Here is a 21,210-nt window from a genome sequence, read left to right on the forward strand (position 1 = left end):
TTTAGAACTTGATTGAAACTGGATCAGGAATGTTGTGTTTGTAACCTAAATATATGAATGTGGTAACATCTTATAATACACCATGCTTGGGCTGGGGTGGGGGTGGCATAACCTCCAGGGATGAGATAATGAGCAAGTGCCATGATTCTTTGGTTTTGTTTTGGTTAATTATATTGTGTGCCCCCCCCCCCTTCCCTCTTCCCTCCTCCCACTCCTGTCCCTTCTCCCAGAACTGGATGAAACTATCCTGTAAGGCCATCATTCTACGTGCCAATACCTCATGGATTTCAACCTTTAATCTGGAAAAGAATCCTGCTAACTGCTAAAGAGAACTGGAATTGCCATTCTGAAGTCAATGGAACATAGTGACCTGATAGAACTTCTCCCTTCCTCCTCTCCTTTCCATACCTCTTCCTTTCCCTTCTCCTTTCTCTTGTGGGTCTCAGACCCAATGTTTGTATTGTTGACCCTATGTTGTGGTCTTGTTTTCTTATAAAATTGGAAACGTCAATAAATACAGTATAAAAAAAAATTGACCCCCACTTAACCTCCTTCCCTTTACTTTTAGTTCCCTCACCCTTATTATTTGCTTCATGAGGACTGATTAGTCGGTCCTGCATTATGTGTCATGAACATATTAATATGTAATATTTCAGACTATTTAGTTGCACTTTTACTCTTATTCATTACTCGTCATAATTGGTCTGTGGAGTCAGTTTTTCTGTATGGGTTCGGTATGTTACCACCCCGCTGCAGTGTGCTTGCGGCGTGCGGGGGCTTCCGATCCACATTTGTTGTCATTGGGTCCTGCGTGTCCCACTGCTGTTATGATGCATACTGTCATTCTTGCCAAAAATGTTTTACACTGCTTTTTGAACTGTATGCAAACACTTTTCAACTAAATAAATCGTATTGAATATAAAAAAAAATTTACTTTGTTTTGTTCAAAGTATAATCCACACCTGAATTCACATTTCTTTATTATTCTATCATCTTTATTGTATGGAAAAACAAACTGTGCTGCACACCCTATTACCAGGTCAGTTGTGCTTTTCTCAGAACTCAATAAATCAAACTATGGGCATTTTCTTTCCACACACTGTTTTCCTTGTTCTTCATATTCCTGTTTTGATATCCAGCTCTGCTGAAAGGCTGGCTGTAAGTAGAGAGGACAAAGATTGAGAATAAACATTTACAATATTTGTATTAAAAAAAAAAAAAAAAAAACTGCAGCGGAACCGGTTGATTTTTCATCCACAGCAAATAAGTGATCTGTCACAAAGCAATGACATGACATGGCAAGGATTTGCGACTTTAACAAGCCTTGTTAAAGCTCCCATTGCTGTCGCCATAATCAGTGCGGAAGTGGATTTCACATGTGATGATGCAAAGGCCACAAATAACGGATATATGTTCAAAACTCATGAATAGTACACAATCCTGCTGGTAGGCTAAGAGAGAATTGTAGTGAAATGCTCCAAATTTATTAGGAGATCCTCACCTCTTTATACATTTGACACCTATGGAAAGTCCTAGGCTCTATAAACACTCAAGGATAGTCAAGTATATAAAAGACTATGATAGGAAAAGGTGCGGGTCACAGGTCTCGTTAGGGCCTGATTTAGTCTGCAGGCCAGAAGCAGTAGGAGAGGCCCTACCTGGAGAGCTGAAAGCGAGATTGCATTCTCACAGCAAAGGTAACTGAGGGCCTCCTGTCTTACTGCTGGCCAAGAGCAGGTGGCAGGCAGCCTGGTAGCCGGATAGCTAGGGTCCTCCAAATGTATTAGACAGCGCCTAGCCGGGCAGGAATTACTTTTATAATGTTTTTGCATGTGCTTAAGCCAAGGCTGAATTTGTGTTCTGTTTTGCAAGTGTGAATAAACACTTAAGTTGGACTTTTAAACCTGCGTGTGTCACTGCTTCCTGCACTGCTACCAGTCAACTACCAGAGCAATTCCCCACATTGTACTGTGCTTTTTAAATAATGAGTGCTATGGAAAGTATACCATGCAAGATGTGCTGGCAGACACTTTAGTACCCAAGTTGCACAAGGTGCAAAAAGTTCTTAAAATGTCTTATTAATTGGTGCAAGACATGTATGCCAGTGTGCTGGGACATTCAGGTTAGTAACTTTCCGCCATTGCTTTATTAAATGAGCCAGATGATCCAGGACAGCACATGCCATACACCATACTGCACTGGACAGATTTTCCTGGGAATAGTCTCCAAAAAGGGAATGGCTTCAAATCAAGCAATGTGGATGAGCTGTTCACTTACCAATGAAGCCATGGTGGAACCTCCACGCCATGCATTCAGCCTCCTCCTTTCTACTGCTAGTTCATTTGCAATCAGCCTTAATCTTGTGTTCTACAAATAAAAGAACAATTTATTTATGAATGTCCCCTACTTTTAATATGTAAGGAAACCTGGCAGTGGGCATCCAATTTCCCTGTTGGGGCTAACTCACTTATAACACACACAGAGTCAGCTCTGCTATATGCCTTATCTATCTGTTTGTTGTAGAGTAAGTCTCTGCAAACTGCTTGTCGACAGGAAGTGCCTGTGTCTGAGCTGGTCTTGTAATGCATGGGGGAGGGGTGGGAGGAATGGAGCACTACAGTGTGCAGACAAGAGAAGCTATTCATGAGAAGAATGCGACCATAGTCAGAACATTTACGGTCGGATCCAGGAACTACCAAAATTGTAAACCTCAGGACTGTTGGAATTATATCTGTGATATGCTATATTCATGTAACAGTGAATTAGAGAATATGTTATTTTGTTATCCTGAGTATATTTAAGAATCTTGTCTTGTCTACTTAAATACCCCTTTAAGTAGAATTAAATACTCTATAAAATTATAGAAAATAAACATTACCTTTGTTTTATTTGAGAGATCTTTTGTCAGTCTATCAGTAAACCCTTGTAACAAAGAATTTCCACCTGCTACGATGATGTTACTGTGCAGTTTCTATAAAATAAAATTCAGTATTATTGTACAATCCTTGGTTACAGTCAATAAGCAAAATTACTATCATATTGGATTGATGCTGTCTATAAACGTTTTTACACATAGCAACTAGAACTTGTGTTGCAATTGTTGCAGATACAGTATTTGTTGTGAAAAATACAATTAATTACAGAAAAGTAAAAGTTGACAGAGTTTTAGTCTAAAACTAAATTTTTGACCATAATTCTATATGAGATTTTGTTTAAGATTTTTTGGGAACTTTTTGCCGTGTGTAAACCTAGCCTTATTGGAATGTTTCCAACTGAGCAAATCCACAGTAAAAGGTAAGTTAAAAATTAACCCAGCATGCATTTTAATTGCCCCACTTTATCTACTGCATGTGTGATACTTACTGTACTAATTTTACTGTCACATGAGTCAACACTTTTCAGCACAACTTCACCAACTCCAAGCACAGTTTCACCAGGCAAATCCTATAGGGATTATATATTTTGAATATTTAATACAATTCTGCACAAAAAAACAAACATTACTTTTAATGGTGTTAATGTAGCCGTTCTACTGAGATACTTCTACCTTAAGTTCCCTGATCACAAACATTTTTAGAAGGCTGTAAACCACTTCTCTTTGGCCGTATTTGCGGTGACAGGATCTGGTGAAGTATGATTGTTTCATGGAATAACACACACACCACAAAATCTGACCTTTACCTTTGAAGGATTGAATAAAGTCTCCACAACTTTTAGTCGCTCAACTCCAAACTTGCGGTTATAACCATTAGGAAATTCATAGTGGACTGCAGGCATCTTAGCTGCGACACTGGAAAAATGGGAAAAACAGACTGCGGCAAATGTTCATTATGATGATATGTACTGTGTGTGTGAACAAGCACTAGAACCAGACTTACTTCTCATGATAAGCGGTGCTTGAGACTTGTAGCACAGATTTCTTAAACTCCTCTATTATGCTCTGAAAGAAACTGCCTACAATTAGTTCACATTTCTTCGTTTCATTTCTACATGTTAGTGCCATAGATGAACACTTACATTGCACACACGATCATGCCAAGACTGAGTGATCTGCGGGAGCTCTTCTTTTTTCTTCCAGTTAGCAGGTGCTCCTTCTGGTACCACCTCCTAAAAGGCCAGGAGACAGTTTGGACCGTTATCATTATTACTAATTGCCAAACTTACGAGAGAAATTGCTCTCACCTTAGAAGAAATCATGTATGGAGGGATTAAGTCCACATTCAGTTCTTTCATTAACTCTCTACATTGTAGGGTAATGAAGTCTCCGGCCAGAGGTGTCCTTACTACACCTAGAAATGGCAAACAATAATATATATACACACTGAACAAAACAAGAAAAAGGTGGGATGCATACACAAGGCTAGGCAAAAATGCAACAAGAATTTTATTAGTTAGATAACAATGCAAACATAATCAAAACAGGACAACAATGAATATAAAAACACTTAAAAAGTACATGGCTGCCAAGGGCCAAATTGCCCTAAAAACCCCTACTATAGACTGCCCAAAGGTAATAAATAAAGGTAAGCATGTAGAGCTAAAGTGCAAAGATGGTGCATAGAGGTGCAAATGACCAATATAACAAGGCTCAAATGTATTGATCCCTACATGCCAAGTGTACAATAACAAATTGTCGTAAGGTAAGACAGTTGAACGAGGCAGGCAGGTGTCGGCAGAGAGAGAGGGGGTTAGTGTGTGATACACTTACCCCTGAAGAAGTGACGATGCGTGTGGGGTCTGCCTACCCCCCTCTCTCTCTCTGCCTACAACTGCCTGCCTCGTTCAACTGTCTTACCTTACGACAAGTTTCCAATTTTCACTGACTTTGCGAACATGGAGTGACGTTTCAAAGTGATTGAAACCCTCTGGCAGCAGGTTGTTCAGATGAAGGCCAAAGGGGTGACCCTATCAGCCATAGCAAGAGAAGTTGTTTGTTCCAAGACTGTCAATATAGTATCTTTTCAACATCACAAAGTCATTCAATCTCCTATCAAAAGACATATACAAGAGAGGACAGGATAATGCAAAGAATCCTCATGAGTAATTGTTTCAGCACTGCAGCTGGAATGATTCTGATGACATGACATCAATAGATTTGAAAAAACAAAGGAAAACTGCAGCTCTCCAAGATTCCCATTACAGTTACAGTTCTTTATTTACCATGTTTCCAGCTATATTTTGGCTCCCACACACCAGAGCCTTTCCCAGGCGCTTTATTAACATTTTATACATGTTTTAGGAATTTTCCGGCACAAATTAAGGAACAAAAGTGTTTTTGTTACACCATGTTCATCAAAACCAATGTTTTGCATGGTAAATAGGGAATTGAATATTATCCAAATGTGCATATAAATGGTGGAAACAAACATTGGCTGCAAAATCTTTGGCCATTATTTATGATGCTTGTGGGTCAACACTAGACTGAAATGGGACAATGCAAAATAAGGATTAAAAGTAACATGGTTGATGAATGGAAAGATCAGTTAACCTTTCCTTATATAGAGTATGTTGGCTTTATACTTCCCAGCACCAATAATACTGTACATTCCCTAGTACAAATAAGACTAGAACCTACTAAACATCTGCTACCAGTTCTGTTTAATTACTACACAGTTACATTCTTTGTACCAAAATTAGTTTTACCTTGTTGAATTACATGTCCATCAATTACCGGAGTAGCCGTAGTATATGCGGCACCGCTATCCAGTATTAGAGCTGTAGTTCGACCATTAACAATTCTGATTGCAGTAGTCAAAGAATCTTTTTCTGACATAATAGACAGTACATAATGGCAATATTGGTTTATAGGCAGGCCCAGGTTCATAATCTGCACAGACCGGCAGATTCCCAGTAGGCCGCTCTGTTTACTGTATCCCTGAGCTGTGCCATAAGTCAATAGCTCCCTAAGCAGCCATGTCCAGTCTGATAATAGTTCAGGAGATGGCTACTGTGTCTTTGCTGATGATGTGTAAACTTGCTCTCTAGAAGGTCATGTCTCCAGAGAGGGCATTGACCTTTGAAACTACTTGCAGTCCTCACCCTCCCCTTGCTACCTCTGTGTTAATATAATAAGTAAATCGCCATTTCCATTTATGATGGGGTTCAGTAAACTGTATAATATGCAAGAGTCAGAGAGGGGACCAAGAACATTTATAACACATTGTTATAAATGTGGACAGAAACTGTGGGGCTTATTTACTAATGGTCCACGCACGCACTTTCGTCGGACTTTCCAACGTTATCGGGTTTTGCACAGCTGTGACAGGTATTTAACAGGGGTCTGTGCTGGCATTGTCTCCCACATGATCTTTTTTGGTGCAGCTGCGCTAACACAAATTAGGGGGTGTGCAATCGGATGATCCAATTACATGCACCACAAAGAACAAGGTGAACTCTGGCGGACCTGAGCAGGACGATATCGGGCGCACGATCTTAGTGAATCCGGCACATTGCATTCTCTTTACAATGTAAATGTGTCCTATTGTATGTGGGTTGGTAAGGTTGGTTTATCATTACTCCATTTTAGTCCTAGTCTGGCCATGTTTATAGATGAAAATCTAGTTATGAGCAGTAAAATGCTGGAGAATCACCAGAGAAAAGCTTATGTAACTTTGTATACATATGGAGTAGATATATTTTTATAGCCTTACATAAAACTCCACTACTACTATAAACACTATCATACCTGTAATGCGCATGTTTTGTTCAAGATATCAAAACAGAATCTGATGTTTCCCTTAAAAAAACTGCGAAGTCTCAGGTTCACTATATAGAACTAAGTTACATTACCTAATCCAAACCATTGGCAAGTGTTGTGCCGTTTTTGGAAGAGAAGGGGAAGGACATTTTTATGTTAATTGAGGGGAGCTGAAATATGTGGACAGGCGTAGTGCTGATATAGGAACAATTGTTTTTTAATCATGCTCAACCCCTTTAATGAGGTGTTCCACTTTCAGCAAATAAGTACAGCAAGTAGAGATCTAGAAAACCATGAGCATTTGATACAGAAAGTATATTGGAAAATTGTAAAATGTTTCTTTACACAAACCATATCAATTATTTGCTGAACGTGGACAACCCCTTTAAGTAACAACATTTACTGTGCTAAGTAGAGGGGAAAACCCAAGTAAACAAGTCTATGTTTTTTATTCCTAGAAGCAATCAATAAAAATAAATGTAATGCAATTTTGTAATTGCAGTTCATTAGGAGACATCCTGCACATGGTAATAGTGTAAGACATAAATAATTCACGATTCAACGCTTAACAAGGATACGTGCAAAGAACAGCAGATTTGCAGAGGACGAATGATGGAATATTGTAGTGCTCAAACATCAGTTCTGTCAGTCTCTCCCGCTTCTCTTTTGTATTCCACTGGAAAAACAATAGTTAACACAAAGTGAAATAGTTAAATGGAACAAATTAATATTGTTTTCGGCCTCACAGTTGTTAACATACAGTGAAAGACGTGAAATCAAAACCTGTAAGAAAATTGGGCAACTGCTTTTTGAGTCAGTTTCACCTCATTTGGAAACATTTTCCAGCTTCCCATTACACTTTAATATAATAATAATCTTTATTTATATAGCGCCATCAAATTCCGCAGCACGTTACAAATCATAAACAAATATAATATTACATTACAAACAGTCAAATGGAACAATAGGAGTGAGGGTCCTGCTAGCAAGAGCTTACATTGTATTAGGATGAAGGGAGTGACACAAGAGCTAAAGAGCTTGTACAATGGTCCAGCCAATTTTTATAAGGGAACAGTATAGAATAATTTAATAAATAAAAATTCTGCTGCTTGAACCAGCCATCAGCAGCCATTTTATATACATATCAAAGGTGAAAGTGACTGCGGAGAAGCCTGGAGCTTGGTATATATCTGAAGCTTTGGAGGGTGGGTATTAGTCAGAGTCCAGGGAAGGGCATTCCAGAGAATTGGTGCGACTCTGGAGAAGTCCTTGGAGACGTGCATGAGAGGTTCGAATTAAGGTAGAGATTAATCTAATATCACTGGCAGATCGAAAAGCACAGGTTGGGCGATAGACTGAGATGAGAGAAAAGAGATAGGGAGGTGCAGCACTATGCAGAGCTTTGTGGATGAGGGTTATTATTTGAAAGTGAATTCAAAAGGAAACAGGCAACCAGTGCAGCGACTGGTACAGACTGGAGACATCCGTGTAGCGTTTGGTCTGAAAGACGAGTCTGGCTGCTGCATAATCAATATCAATTATCAATAAAAGACAACTCTGATCATTATATAAATTATATTTCTATAAGGACCACTTTTACAATGTCATTAGGACCATTGTGGTCTCATCAGATCTTTTCTGAAAAATAACTATAAAACCAGTTTTAATTTGGTGTCAGGAAAAAGATGAGAGAAACATATCTATTACTTACGGCAGGTTCGGACATCAGTACTGGATGTAAACTAGGTCTGGATTTTATAAGGTTTGTATATGTGTAGTCTAAAATGGCCTGGAAACTCTCCCAGTTATCAACTTCAAAAATAAAAAAGAGAAAATGTTTAGGTCAAATAAAGTACAGGACTAAATATATCATGAAAACAACAGGGTTACAAAGTATTCTGCCCACACTGCCTGTTATGTCATAAAGCAATTGACTGTATGTTGTACATGTTGTTATCTTTTGTTCAGTGGATAAGGAAAAAAAGTAATGATTATGCAGGATGTAAAAGCCAGTCATAAACCTTGCCTTTAATGTGCTGTAGTCATGTGACCGGTTAAGTAATCTATTCTTGTATCGCTTGCTATATATGGGAAAAATAATATTCTTGATGTTGCATTAAGCTAATCTCTACCTTAAATGGCCCAGGAACTATAAAGCAGCCAACCTGAAAAGCTGCTACCTTTATGGATATAAGGTCATTGCTTGTCATTGAGTCCCACATGTTTTTATCTTAACTATTAATGACAGGATCTTCCGTGACGCCATTCGTAGAACCATTATTTATACTCTTTAACTAAACCTCCGAGAATATACTTCAGAAATACTTTAAAAGCAGTTCTCCTCATAGAAAGTCATGTCTGACAAATGTGAGCAGTGCATCTGGGATTTGCTAAAAAGTTTGATGAGACTACCCCGTTGAAAAACGTTAAAACAATGTTCTGAATAAAACAATGTTCTGAAATAAATTAGGTAATAGGCCCACCAATATGATGTATAAGTAATACAGAGCAGATATAAGGGGTAAGGGATAAGAAACTCCAGACTTTCACATGGATGCAAGTTTGGCTTAGGCCCTGGTGGACTCTTCGGGACAGGTTACACACTTGTCAGTAAAGAAAAAGTATTTATTTTCTATATGAGGGTTGGTTTGTTAGATTGAACAAAGGAGGGAACTGCAAAAGAATGAAAGGGTACAAGAGAAGCTCCATATTCTAGAATGGGAGGGGATTATAAAAGATAAATTGTCCCAAACTGTAATATTTGTGTATAGGAATAGGAGCTCCAGTTTTATGATACAGAACTTTACACAGCCAACACCAGTGAGACCTTACTGCATACATTGATATTCAGCTATGCCTGCTAACGTTTTCATGATCCCATTTTACTCAATACGGCACAACTTACTCATTCCATCTCTGAATGTTGTAACTGCTTCCATATTCTCCTGGGGTATCTCATGAATGTTAGGATCCACGTAAAACTTTGATGTCGTGCTTCCATCTTCTCCATCAAGAACTGCGCCAATTGATGTAGGAAAATCTACCTATAACAGGTAAAATACTAACACATTATTTACGAAATTCAATACCGAGCATGTTTTATTCTGTTAAAACCAGAATATTTTTTTAGCATATTTATTTTACATTTCATTTTTATACCATGTGTGGTTGAGCTGTCAACATAATCACTGGCTTTCCCTTTAACAGAAATTTGATAGAATGAATAAAATATTCTTGCTTTGTTTATAACAGTTTATAACTATTAAATGAAATCTACCTATTATGTTTAAGTGTTTTGGCCCTGTACTTTTATTAAAAATGAAAAAAAATATTTATTTAAATCAAGCACAAGTGCTTCAGGAAGCGTCACCAGAGACCCCCCCAGAGCATTCCTCTACTGCCTACCAGCTCTTTCCGACTCTCCCCCGCACGCTTTATATTGAAATCTTGTCGTAGCACAGTGTAGAGCTCTCTGGTGCTGAAAGATTTCCACACAGGCGAAAATTAATTTACAGACAAAAAAAAGCAGCTACATGCTGATCTCAAAATGCTGAATATCCCCACACAGCGCTACCAGATCACTGACACTATACGAGGGCGGTTTAATAAGTACCCGTGTTTGACAACAGAGGGCATTCTTAGGGGAAGTTGGTGTTATAATCTTGTGCTGCCATCTATCAAACGACGGCAAAACAAATTGCAGGCGGATTGATTGGTTAGCTCGGATTTGGCAGCCATTTGAGTAAGACATGTTGTGTGATTTTCGCTAAGATGGAAAAAGAGCAGTATCATTCGGTAATTCGCTTTTTGTTTTTGGATGGGAAAAAATGTGAGGAGATAAAAGCAAAGTTTTTTTTTTTGTTTTTTTTTTTTGTTTTTTTTTTTTTTTGAAAAAATTCTTTTATTATCAGACTACATATAATATACAAAATTTAAAATACATATTTTGCATCAGTACATGGGAAGAAGAGGAACGTCACACCAAATACATCTTCTCAACACTTTTCAAGAGACTTATTTCCTTCGTTATCCTTTTCCCTTATTCCCACTTCTGTTTTCTTTCTCTTCCCCTCTCCTTCATTTCCTTACCCTCCCCTCTCCCATTCCTCCCTCTCCCACTCCCCCCTCCCTACCCTGGCAGCGATGGAGAAAAAAAAAAAAGAAGAAAGGAAAGAAAAAGAAAAAAAAAAAAAAAATCCAACATATGTATTTCAACCCATGCCTCTAATTCCAATAAGGGGCCATCACTCTACTAGCGTAGGTGTATTTACCTTGTGACCCATTCAAGCCAACAATTGGATTCCATTCTATTGTTTAAATTTCCTCTTGTGGTATCAATATACCCCATGGGAGTTATTTCATACTGCTTCATTGTTTCGACTGAATTAAGCCAGTCTGTAATATTCAAGGTTTTTTTCCCCTTCCAGTGCCTAACCAGGACTAACCTTCCATTAAATAGTAATCTGTGAATTAGTTGGTTTTTACCCCATGAGATCCCCAAGGGGGGAACAAGGCCCAGGATAGCCACCGAGACATCAAAAGTTAAATTGATCTTCAATCTAGTAGAAATGTACTCATATACTTCAATCCAAAATTGTCTAGCCCTAATACATTTCCATAGGATATGAAAGATGTCGGCCCCCTCCTCTTGACACCAAGTGCACCTCGAATCTTCCCTAATTTTAGCTTTATGCAACATATCTGGGGAGTAGTATAATCTGTACAAAATGTTTAGTTGGATCACTCTATGATTCCAGTTCTTAGAAACGTATTTTGCATTTCTGTAAATGATAGGCCATTGTTCATCCCCCAGTGATCCAGACACCTTTGCCCATTTTTTTTGACTGGGATGTGTTAGTGTCTTTTCCACTTCTTCCGTAACCCCTTTATATATTCTGGACAGATTTTTAGGTGCTTTGTCCAAGGTAAGAATCAAGGTCATTAAAGGGCAGGACTCAACTTTTAGATATTCCTTATTTGTTTCTGCTCTTACTGCATGCTTCACTTGCATGAATCTGAAAAAATCGTGTTCTTTTAGATGATAAGTTTGTCGCAAATTTTCGAAAGGTATTAATAGACCCTCATAAAATAAATCGCATATATATCTTACCCCTCTTTTTTCCCAAAATTGTGAGTCCACTATTTTTTTCAATTCTACTACGTGCTCATTGTGCCATATTGGTGAAAATACAATTGAACCCTTAATTCCGAAAGTAACCTTGCACCATTTCCAAGTGTTATAAAGTAATTCCATAATTGGTAGATTATTTACCTTTTTCTTTAATATACCTGATTCCAAAAGTGAAAATATATTATCCCCAGTGTGATCAGTTCTATCTAGTAGTTCCCTAAAAATTCTTGACTTTCTATTTTCCCCTATAAATTGTAATTGAGAAGAAACAAAATAGTGAAATGGGGAGGGGAAAGAAACCCCACCCCTATCTTTATTCTTACATAAAAACTCCAGTTTTAATCGAACCCTCGATCTCCCCCAAATTAAGTCATTAAATATCTTACGTAGAAGTTTGAACCACTTGTCCTTGATCCAACAAGGGCTATTTGTCAAAACATATAGTATTTGCGGTAAAAGAACCATTTTAGCTAAAGCTATCCTGTCCGCTCTTGAAAGTGGCAGCCTATTCCAGATTCTAATTTTATTTTTAATTTTTCCTATTAGTGGTGCCAAATTCAAATCGACAAAGTCCATGACCCTCGGGTTAATCCTTAATCCTAAGTATTCAAAGCTTTCACCCGGATTTAGAATACATAATTCTCCTAATTGTTTGAGATTGAATTTATCCAGTTTGCATAAAATTGATTTATTCCAGTTGATTTTCAAACCTGAGACATACCCAAATTCTTCTAGGATCCCCATTGTGTAGCTGACTGATTTTTCTGAGTTTCTCAGATGTAATAAAATATCATCGGCGTAGAGGAGTATTTTGTCGTCTACTACTCCACATCCGCATCCCTGTATCTCTGTTGTCCCCCTAATCTTTATCGCTAATGGTTCCACAAAGATGGCAAATAACAGGGGTGACATCGGACATCCTTGTCTTGTACCCCTACTTAATTTAAACCCCTCCGAAATTGCCCCATTTATCTTTACTCTAGCTGTTGGCTCTGCATAGAATAATTTAACAAATTCTATATATCTGTCTCCTATACCGAATTTTTTCATTATTTTCCAGAGGGGGATCCACTCCACCCTGTCAAACGCTTTAGTAGCGTCTAGGGACAGGATGGAGCGGGCTCCCCCCCGGCCCATCTGTATAGCTGAGTATAGGCGCCTGATGTTATCTTTAGTGCTGCGGCCCGGAATGAAGCCGCTTTGATCCTCATTGATGACCCTACCTATAACTTTTTTTAGCCAGTTAGCTAATAGTTTTGATAGTATTTTCCCATCGGTATTTAGTAATGAGATGGGCCGGTACGATTCCACCTCGGTGGGGTTTTTATTTTTCTTACATATCAAAGTTATACCAGCCTCATAAAAAGATCTAGGTAGTTTCTTATCTTGGAGACTGGCTTCCCAAACTTTAAGCAAAACGGGGAACAGGATATCCCCGAATCTCCTATATATCTCGAAGGGGAGCCCATCAAGGCCTGGTGAAGAGTTCCCTCTGCAAGATCCCAGGGTCTCCTGTATTTCGGGGATGGTTATTGGGGCATCTAATATATTCCTATCTTCTCTCTCGAAGGTGGGAAACTCCAGTGAGTCCAAGAATTTCTGAATCTCAGCTTCAGTGGCTTTTAAATCTGAAGAATAAATATCTGTATAGAAAGCCCGAAATTCTGCCATAATGTCCTCCTCTAAATGCACAAGTTCCCCTGTGTTGTTTTTTTTAATCACTGTCAATAACTGGGATTCTTGTTGATTTTTAATTCTCCTGGCCAGCCCGCTACCTGGTCTCCCCCCTTCTAAATGTGCTCTCTGACCCCAAAAAAGTAGTTTGCTCTTTGCTTTATCTTTTAAGTAGGAGTTGTTTTGTATTTAATAACATCTCCTTCTAATTTATTTAATTCTTGTCTGAATGCCACCTCTTTCTCGTGAAATTTTCTTTTTAAACCTGAGATTTTCCTACGCAGGAAGTCCTTGAGATGTAATTTCAAGGACTCCCAAACTATGTTAATCGGAACTGAGCCCACATTGGTTTTAATAAAAAATTCGAGCTCCTCTCTTATTTCTTCCAGATCCCCTAGCAGGGATAACCAATGGGGGTTCAGCTTCCAGTGGACAATTCTTTCTCTCTTTTGTCCTAGACATAATTGAAGAATTATTGGGGAGTGATCTGACATTGCCCTATTCCCATATTTCATCTTTGCGATATAATGAAAAAACGGACCATTTGCTAGTGCAAGGTCAATACGAGACCTTGTCTTATATGTTGCACTAAAACAAGAGAACCTTGGAGTCCCGTTTCCCAATTCCCTCCAGACATCCAGCATCCCCATTTCCCCACACATCCGGGATAGTTGGGTAAAGTGGCCTAAATATCCTGTCTCGCCCTTAGGGCTCCATCTGTCCATACTGGGGTCCATAACTGAGTTGAAATCCCCCATCATTAGGGCCGGACAGTTCTCATATTTGTCCAGGAATAGCATATATCTTTTAAAAACCTCTAATTTAAAGGGGGGAGGTATGTATACAAAAGCATAAAAGCAAAGTTGGATGCTGTTTACGGGACACTTCGCCATCTATGACCACTGGTAGATATTGCTTCAACAAATTTAAACGTGGACGAACATCTGTTTTTGATGAGGAGCGACCAGGACACCCGGCAGATGTGGTTACCGAGGAAATCATTCAAAAAGTCCACAACATGGTACTGGCTGATCAACGAACGAAAGTGCGCAAATTAGCAGAGGCTGTAGGTGTGTCGCCCGGAACTGCAATTAATATTTTATATGATAAGTTGGCGATAAATTGTCGGCCCGATGGGTGCTGCGATTGCTCACGGTGGACAACAAACGGATGCATCTGTTAACTTCGATGCAGTGTTTGGAGCAATTTAAGCGAGATCTGAAGGAGTTTTTGGGTCGAGTTGTCACCGTTGATTAAACCTGGATTCATCATTACACACCAGAAACTAAGCAACAATCAAAACAATGGATTTCTCCCGGTGAATCTGCTCCACAGAAGCCGAAGACGGTCCCATCGGCTGGAAAGACCACGTCAGCGATTTTTTGGATTGCAAACAGCGTCATCCTCATGGATTTTTCAGAAAAAGGAAGAACGATCACTGGACAATACTACATTGAGTATTTGGATCGCTTGGACAAAAAATTGAAGAAGACACGAATGGTGAAAAAGATGGTGCTGTTTCAACACATCATCACCCCTAATTTTATATACAGCCCCCTATAATTTATCCAACAGCGTTAATATACCCCCCATAAAAATGTATACAGTACCCTTATACAGCCCCCATTTTTAATTAAGTAAAGCCCCCTTAAGTAGAAATAGCCCCCCTAGTTTTAATATATAAAGATATATATACACTCACCGGCCACTTTATTAGGTACACCATGCTAGTAACGGGTTGGACCCCCTTTTGCCTTCAGAACTGCCTCAATTCTTCGTGGCATAGATTCAACAAGGTGCTGGAAGCATTCCTCAGAGATTTTGGTCCATATTGACATGATGGCATCACACAGTTGCCGCAGATTTGTCGGCTGCACATCCATGATGCGAATCTCCTGTTCCACCACATCCCAAAGATGCTCTATTGGATTGAGATCTGGTGACTGTGGAGGCCATTTGAGTACAGTGAACTCATTGTCATGTTCAAGAAACCAGTCTGAGATGATTCCAGCTTTATGACAAGGCGCATTATCCTGCTGAAAGTAGCCATCAGATGTTGGGTACATTGTGGTCAAAAAGGGATGGACATGGTCAGCAACAATATTCAGGTAGGCTGTGGCGTTGCAACGATGCTCAATTGGTACCAAGGGGCCCAAAGAGTGCCAAGAAAATATTCCCCACACCATGACACCACCACCAGCCTGAACCGTTGATAGAAGGCAGGATGGATCCATGCTTTCATGTTGTTGACGCTAAATTCTGACCCTACCATCCGAATGTCGCAGCAGAAATCAAGACTCATCAGACCAGGCAACGTTTTTCCAATCTTCTACTGTCCAATTTCGATGAGCTTGTGCAGATTGTAGCCTCAGTTTCCTGTTCTTAGCTGAAAGGAGTGGCACCCGGTGTGGTCTTCTGCTGCTGTAGCCCATCAGCCTCAAAGTTCGACGTACTGTGCGTTCAGAGATGCTCTTCTGCCTACCTTGGTTGTAACGGGTGGCGATTTGAGTCACTGTTGCCTTTCTATCAGTTCGAAACAGTCTGCCTATTCTCCTCTGACCTCTGGCATCAACAAGGCATTTCCACCCACAGAACTGCCGCTCACTGGATGTTTTTTCTTTTTCGGACCATTCTCTGTAAACCCTAGAGATGGTTGTGCGTGAAAATCCCAGTAGATCAGCAGTTTCTGAAATACTCAGACCAGCCCTTCTGGCACCAACAACCATGCCACGTTCAAAGGCACTCAAATCACCTTTCTTCCCCTTACTGATGCTCGGTTTGAACTGCAGGAGATTGTCTTGACCATGTCTACATGCCTAAATGCACTGAGTTGCCGCCATGTGATTGGCTGATTAGAAATTAAGTGTTAACGAGCAGTTGGAAAGGTGTACCTAATAAAGTGGCCGGTGAGTATATATATATATATATATATATATATATATATATATATATATATATATATATATATATATAGCCCCCCACCAGTTTTAGTCTATAGAGTTTTAGTCTATATATACTGCCTTGTCACATATACATATTATATAGCCCCATTATATATACATATAAAGTATATTGCCCCCTGCCCCGAGGTATAAAAAGTGGGCAGTAATAAAATATTAAAATTAATACTTGCCCTTCGTTCTGCCCCACTGCTGCCAAATCCCTATTCAAAGCCCTTTCACCTGGAAATGATTTCAGTGTACAGTAGTCACGCAGGCCGAGCATGATATCATCTCACCAGCCAGTGTGATACAAAGCGATGCAGACTAATGAGTCAGTGCTGCATCGCTCTGTACATTATTAGATGATATTTCTAATAGTACAGACTTGCCAACTTTTAGCATGTCTGTACATCAGACAGTCTGCCGCCCCTTTCAAGGGCCATCATCGGCCGCCTGAGGCCCGGCCATAGCCCATAAGAGCGCTTGGGCTCGTTTTAAATAAATATAAAAGTTAAGCTTTACAAAAGTTCAGGACCAAAACCTGTTGGTAGATACCCAGCAGCGTTAATGGTGAACACAGCCCGATCCCAGTTATAGTTTTCCCAGTTATAGTTAGAAGCGCTGTTATACACTTTTTTCTCACCTCCGGAGAGTCCTCTCCTGCATAGCCAGCACGTACTGAAAATGAACCAATATCAAAGACCAAGGCTCCTACGATAAATAGAATTCATGTATAAAAAACACATTTAGGTTTCAAAAAGTTATAAAAGATAATTATTATCATGATAATAGATTTAAAAGATAAAAAAGATGCAATCTGAAGACTGATCAATGGATAGTTATTACCAATACTTGCATATCCGAAGGCAGTAAAAATTTTCTCAATCCAACAGTAAGGCCCATTGCAAGACAAGTAGCCCCACAAATGAGAATAAATAGTAGCTTTTACATTTTCTAGCGTCAATATATTTGACATTGGTGGCCTGTCCATAATAAAAATTGATTGAATATTGGCAACAGTCCAACTCATAGCACCGCTATTGATTACTATGTGTACATGGGTCATTTAACTACTTGCCATCTCCAATTGGACAAAGCAGTGTTACTCTACAATATCCCATCTTTTGCCAGATTTTTCTGATGGCACCTATCTCTAAGAAAATAAAAGATCATGTTAAAATCTTCATTTAGAAGACTTCAGTGGGGACCGTTGGATACCTCCCATAAACAAAGAAGTCATTACTTCCATACAAATCCTGATGGACCTCATACATTACTAGTAGAGAAAAAGTCCAATGTGGCAATTCTGTCATATAGGAATTTGTTGCATCTGTGAGCATTAGGTGATCCTCCCCGTCCTGCTAGAAGTGCACAAGATACACCCTCTGGTTGCAGGTTTCCAAACGATGATAGAAAGAAAAATACGATCCAGCACTTGTGTATAATAAAATTTCTTGCTTCTTTATTAAAGCATCATATAAATTGGTCAGCATATATTGGTATCCACAAACAGCTACGCGTTTCGAGTACAAACACTCTTCATCATGGCCATGATGGAGTGTTTGTACTCGAAACGCGTAGCTGTTTGTTTGTGGATACCACTATATGCTGACCAATTTTATATGATGATTCAATAAAGAAGCAAGAAATTTTATAATATACCAGCATATGAAGGTGAGGACTCTCAACCAAAATATAGGTAAAAACTAATGACAAAGTAACAAACCACTAGTTAATAATCCCAATCACGAACATTTCAGTATTAACAGGTTTATTAATGGAGGCATATAGATGATATTGTATTATAGTTCAGAGCTCCTTCATAACTTTGGTTTTGCAATAAGCTCTAGACCTAATAGAGCGTATTATCATGGCAGCTACTCTCTCTTATACCATGTAAAAGGCATGCTGATCAGATATGTGTAAAGAAGAAACATACAGAAGTGGTGACAGTGGATAGGAGAACACTATACTTTCCTACCTTGACTCATCTTCAGATCTCAAACACCTTCCTCCTGTACGGTGAGACAGCCCTGCGTCACCCATTATATATCACAGGCAGCACCCGCTAGTAAGGTAGTGATAACACGAACACCGCCCCACGGTCTAAGGCAGGCTTTATATGGTCACGTTGTCAAGCTTTCACCTGATAACGTCATTGTTTGTGAACTGCAGGTAGTCTCTGGCGCTGGGGATTTTGTACCATAATGATAAGAATTTCTTAACGACTTCCTTGTTAATGAAAAGCTCTCCAGTACTTTGCAGGTCTCCTAAGGTGATCACATTTATCAGGGTAAAGGGGATGAGGCAAACCATCAAACATTACATGCTGTCCATTTTTCGGTTTTCACGGAAAGTAGATGGGGCTACCTTGATAGATAGGTTACCACAGAGTTTTCTCCTCCACTGCACGTCTTTTGGTTGTTATGCTGCTACTTGACAGGGGCGCCATTCACATTGCAAACTACTGCCCGTGGCTCCAATAGAGGGGCAAATTGGAGTAAAGATGTTACACTGAGCATTAACAACCACCTTCAGAGTGTGTGGTACCTTCGCTCTTCTATGTAATCTGCCCCACACACCCAATGTTGTTTGAGTTGCATTTCAAGCACAAGAGCAGGTCATGTGAATGAAGCATTAGCTATAAATCCATGGCAAATATGAACACACCGTGTGTCATCCTTATTTTTCACAACCCCATATACTTCTATAGGAGAGCAACGCCTCAAAACACAGCCAACAATAGGACCTGCTGTTAGCTTTTTCTCAGGAGCACTAGGCTCAGACCCAGAGCAAAAGAACAATAAGCTGTGTGTATGAGCCTATAGCAATACAAGCCCAGGATAGAGGCCTTAGAGCAGTGATGGCAAACCTTTTAGATACCGAGTGCCAAAACTACAACCAAAATTCACTTATTTACCATGAAATGCCAACATGGAATTTTAAGCATAAACTTATTACTACCTGATCTTCCACATCTTCCAATTCTATAGGTCCAATGAGGCCACCAATACAGTTGAAAGAAGGAGGGCACATTCAGATGATCATTCTGGCTTCTCTCCAGGGTCTCTCTGTACAAGATGAATGGTAGGTCCAGTAGGATGACATCCAAAGATAATGCAGTTCATTCAAAACCTTCTCACTTTTCCCACAGTTCCAAATAGCCAATAAAGTGTTACTTTAAAATAGCATTTAGAGCAGCAAAATCTACCATTTGATTTCATGCGTTATGAAGCAAACATACCTTGAATATGCTGTAGTTACACTGATGCAGAACATACACTCACCGGCCACTTTATTAGGTACACCTGTCCAACTGCTCGTTAACACTTAATTTCTAATCAGCCAATCACATGGCGGCAACTCAGTGCATTTAGGCATGTAGACATGGTCAAGACAATCTCCTGCAGTTCAAACTGAGCATCAGTATGGGGAAGAAAGGTGATTTGAGTGCTTTTGAACGTGGCATGGTTGTTGGTGCCAGAAGGGCTGGTCTGAGTATTTCAGAAACAGCTGATCTACTGGGATTTTCACGCACAACCATCACTAGGGTTTACAGAGAATGGTCCGAAAAAGAAAAAACATCCAGTGAGCGGCAGTTCTGTGGGTGGAAATGCCTTGTTGATGCCAGAGGTCAGAGGAGAATGGGCAGACTGGTTCGAGCTGATAGAAAGGCAACAGTGACTCAAATCGCCACCCGTTACAACCAAGGTAGGCAGAAGAGCATCTCTGAACGCACAGTACGTCGAACTTTGAGGTAGATGGGCTACAGCAGCAGAAGATCACACCGGGTGCCACTCCTTTCAGCTAAGAACAGGAAACTGAGGCTACAATTTGCACAAGCTCATCGAAATTGGACAGTAGAAGATTGGAAAAACGTTGCCTGGTCTGATGAGTCTCGATTTCTGCTGCAACATTCGGATGATAGGGTCAGAATTTGGCGTCAACAACATGAAAGCATGGATCCATCCTGCCTTGTATCAACGGTTCAGGCTGGTGGTGGTGGTGTCACGGTGTGGGGAATATTTTCTTGGCACTGTTTGGGCCCCTTGGTACCAATTGAGCATCGTTGCAACGCCATAGCCTACCTGAGTATTGTTGCCGACCATGTCCATCCCTTTATGACCACAATGTACCCAACATCTGATGGCTACTTTCAGCAGGATAATGCACCATGTCATAAAGCTGTAATCATCTCAGACTGGTTTCTTGAACATGACAATGAGTTCACTGTACTCAAATGGCCTCCACAGTCACCATCTCAAGAGCATCTTTGGGATGTGGTGGAACAGGAGATTCGCATCATGGATGTGCAGCCAACAAATCTGCGGCAACTGTGTGATGCCATCATGTCAATATGGACGAAAATCTCTGAGGAATGCTTCCAGCACCTTGTTTTTTTTTTTTTTTAAGTATTTATTTTTGCAATTTTTGAAAAATTTTTAACAATACAATAAACAAAACCAAAGAACAAGATTGTCTGTTACATACTTTCTTCTTTTTAATGGAGGGGGCTCCTGGTCCTTCCAGGTCATCACCACCACTTTTCGGGCGTAGTATAAGACAAACCTAAAGAAAATTTTATCGTAGTGGCCATTGACAACTTCATTTATGATGCCGAGGAGACACACAGAGGGAGACAGTAAGCGTGGGAAATCAAAGTGTAAATTTAGGAACTCCAGCACTTCGGACCAGAAGACATGAACCTTAGGGCAGGACCAGACACAATGCAGGAAGGATCCGACTTCAGCCTGACAGCGAAAGCA

At 39.7% G+C, this 21,210-nt stretch overlaps 1 protein-coding gene across 1 annotated transcript; it reads right to left on the reverse strand.

Moving 5' to 3' along the window:
- Positions 1-963: 963 nt before the first annotated feature.
- LOC140120595 (actin-like protein 6A) lies at positions 964-18,549 on the reverse strand. The gene is made up of 14 exons (XM_072139572.1): positions 18,426-18,549; positions 17,088-17,155; positions 9,603-9,741; positions 8,409-8,509; positions 7,276-7,373; positions 5,644-5,738; positions 4,183-4,289; positions 4,018-4,107; positions 3,879-3,940; positions 3,682-3,790; positions 3,364-3,444; positions 2,879-2,971; positions 2,278-2,367; positions 964-1,156 (listed from the first exon to the last, which is right to left on the reverse strand). The coding sequence occupies exons 1-14, from the start codon at positions 18,433-18,435 to the stop codon at positions 1,076-1,078; spliced, it is 1,224 nt and encodes a 407-aa protein (XP_071995673.1). The 5' UTR covers positions 18,436-18,549; the 3' UTR covers positions 964-1,075.
- Positions 18,550-21,210: the final 2,661 nt, after the last annotated feature.

This window comes from Engystomops pustulosus, chromosome 3 (genome assembly GCF_040894005.1).
Source record: "Engystomops pustulosus chromosome 3, aEngPut4.maternal, whole genome shotgun sequence".
Lineage (NCBI taxonomy): Eukaryota > Metazoa > Chordata > Amphibia > Anura > Leptodactylidae > Engystomops > Engystomops pustulosus.

Excerpts from the sequence above, each read along its gene's own strand:
- LOC140120595 (XM_072139572.1), bottom strand. Across the intron at positions 2,972-3,363 it reads GTGACAGTAAAATTAGTACA|AAACTGCACAGTAACATCAT; the intron begins GTAAGTATCACA and ends TTTATTTTATAG. Across the intron at positions 2,368-2,878 it reads ATCTCTCAAATAAAACAAAG|AACACAAGATTAAGGCTGAT; the intron begins GTAATGTTTATT and ends TTTTATTTGTAG.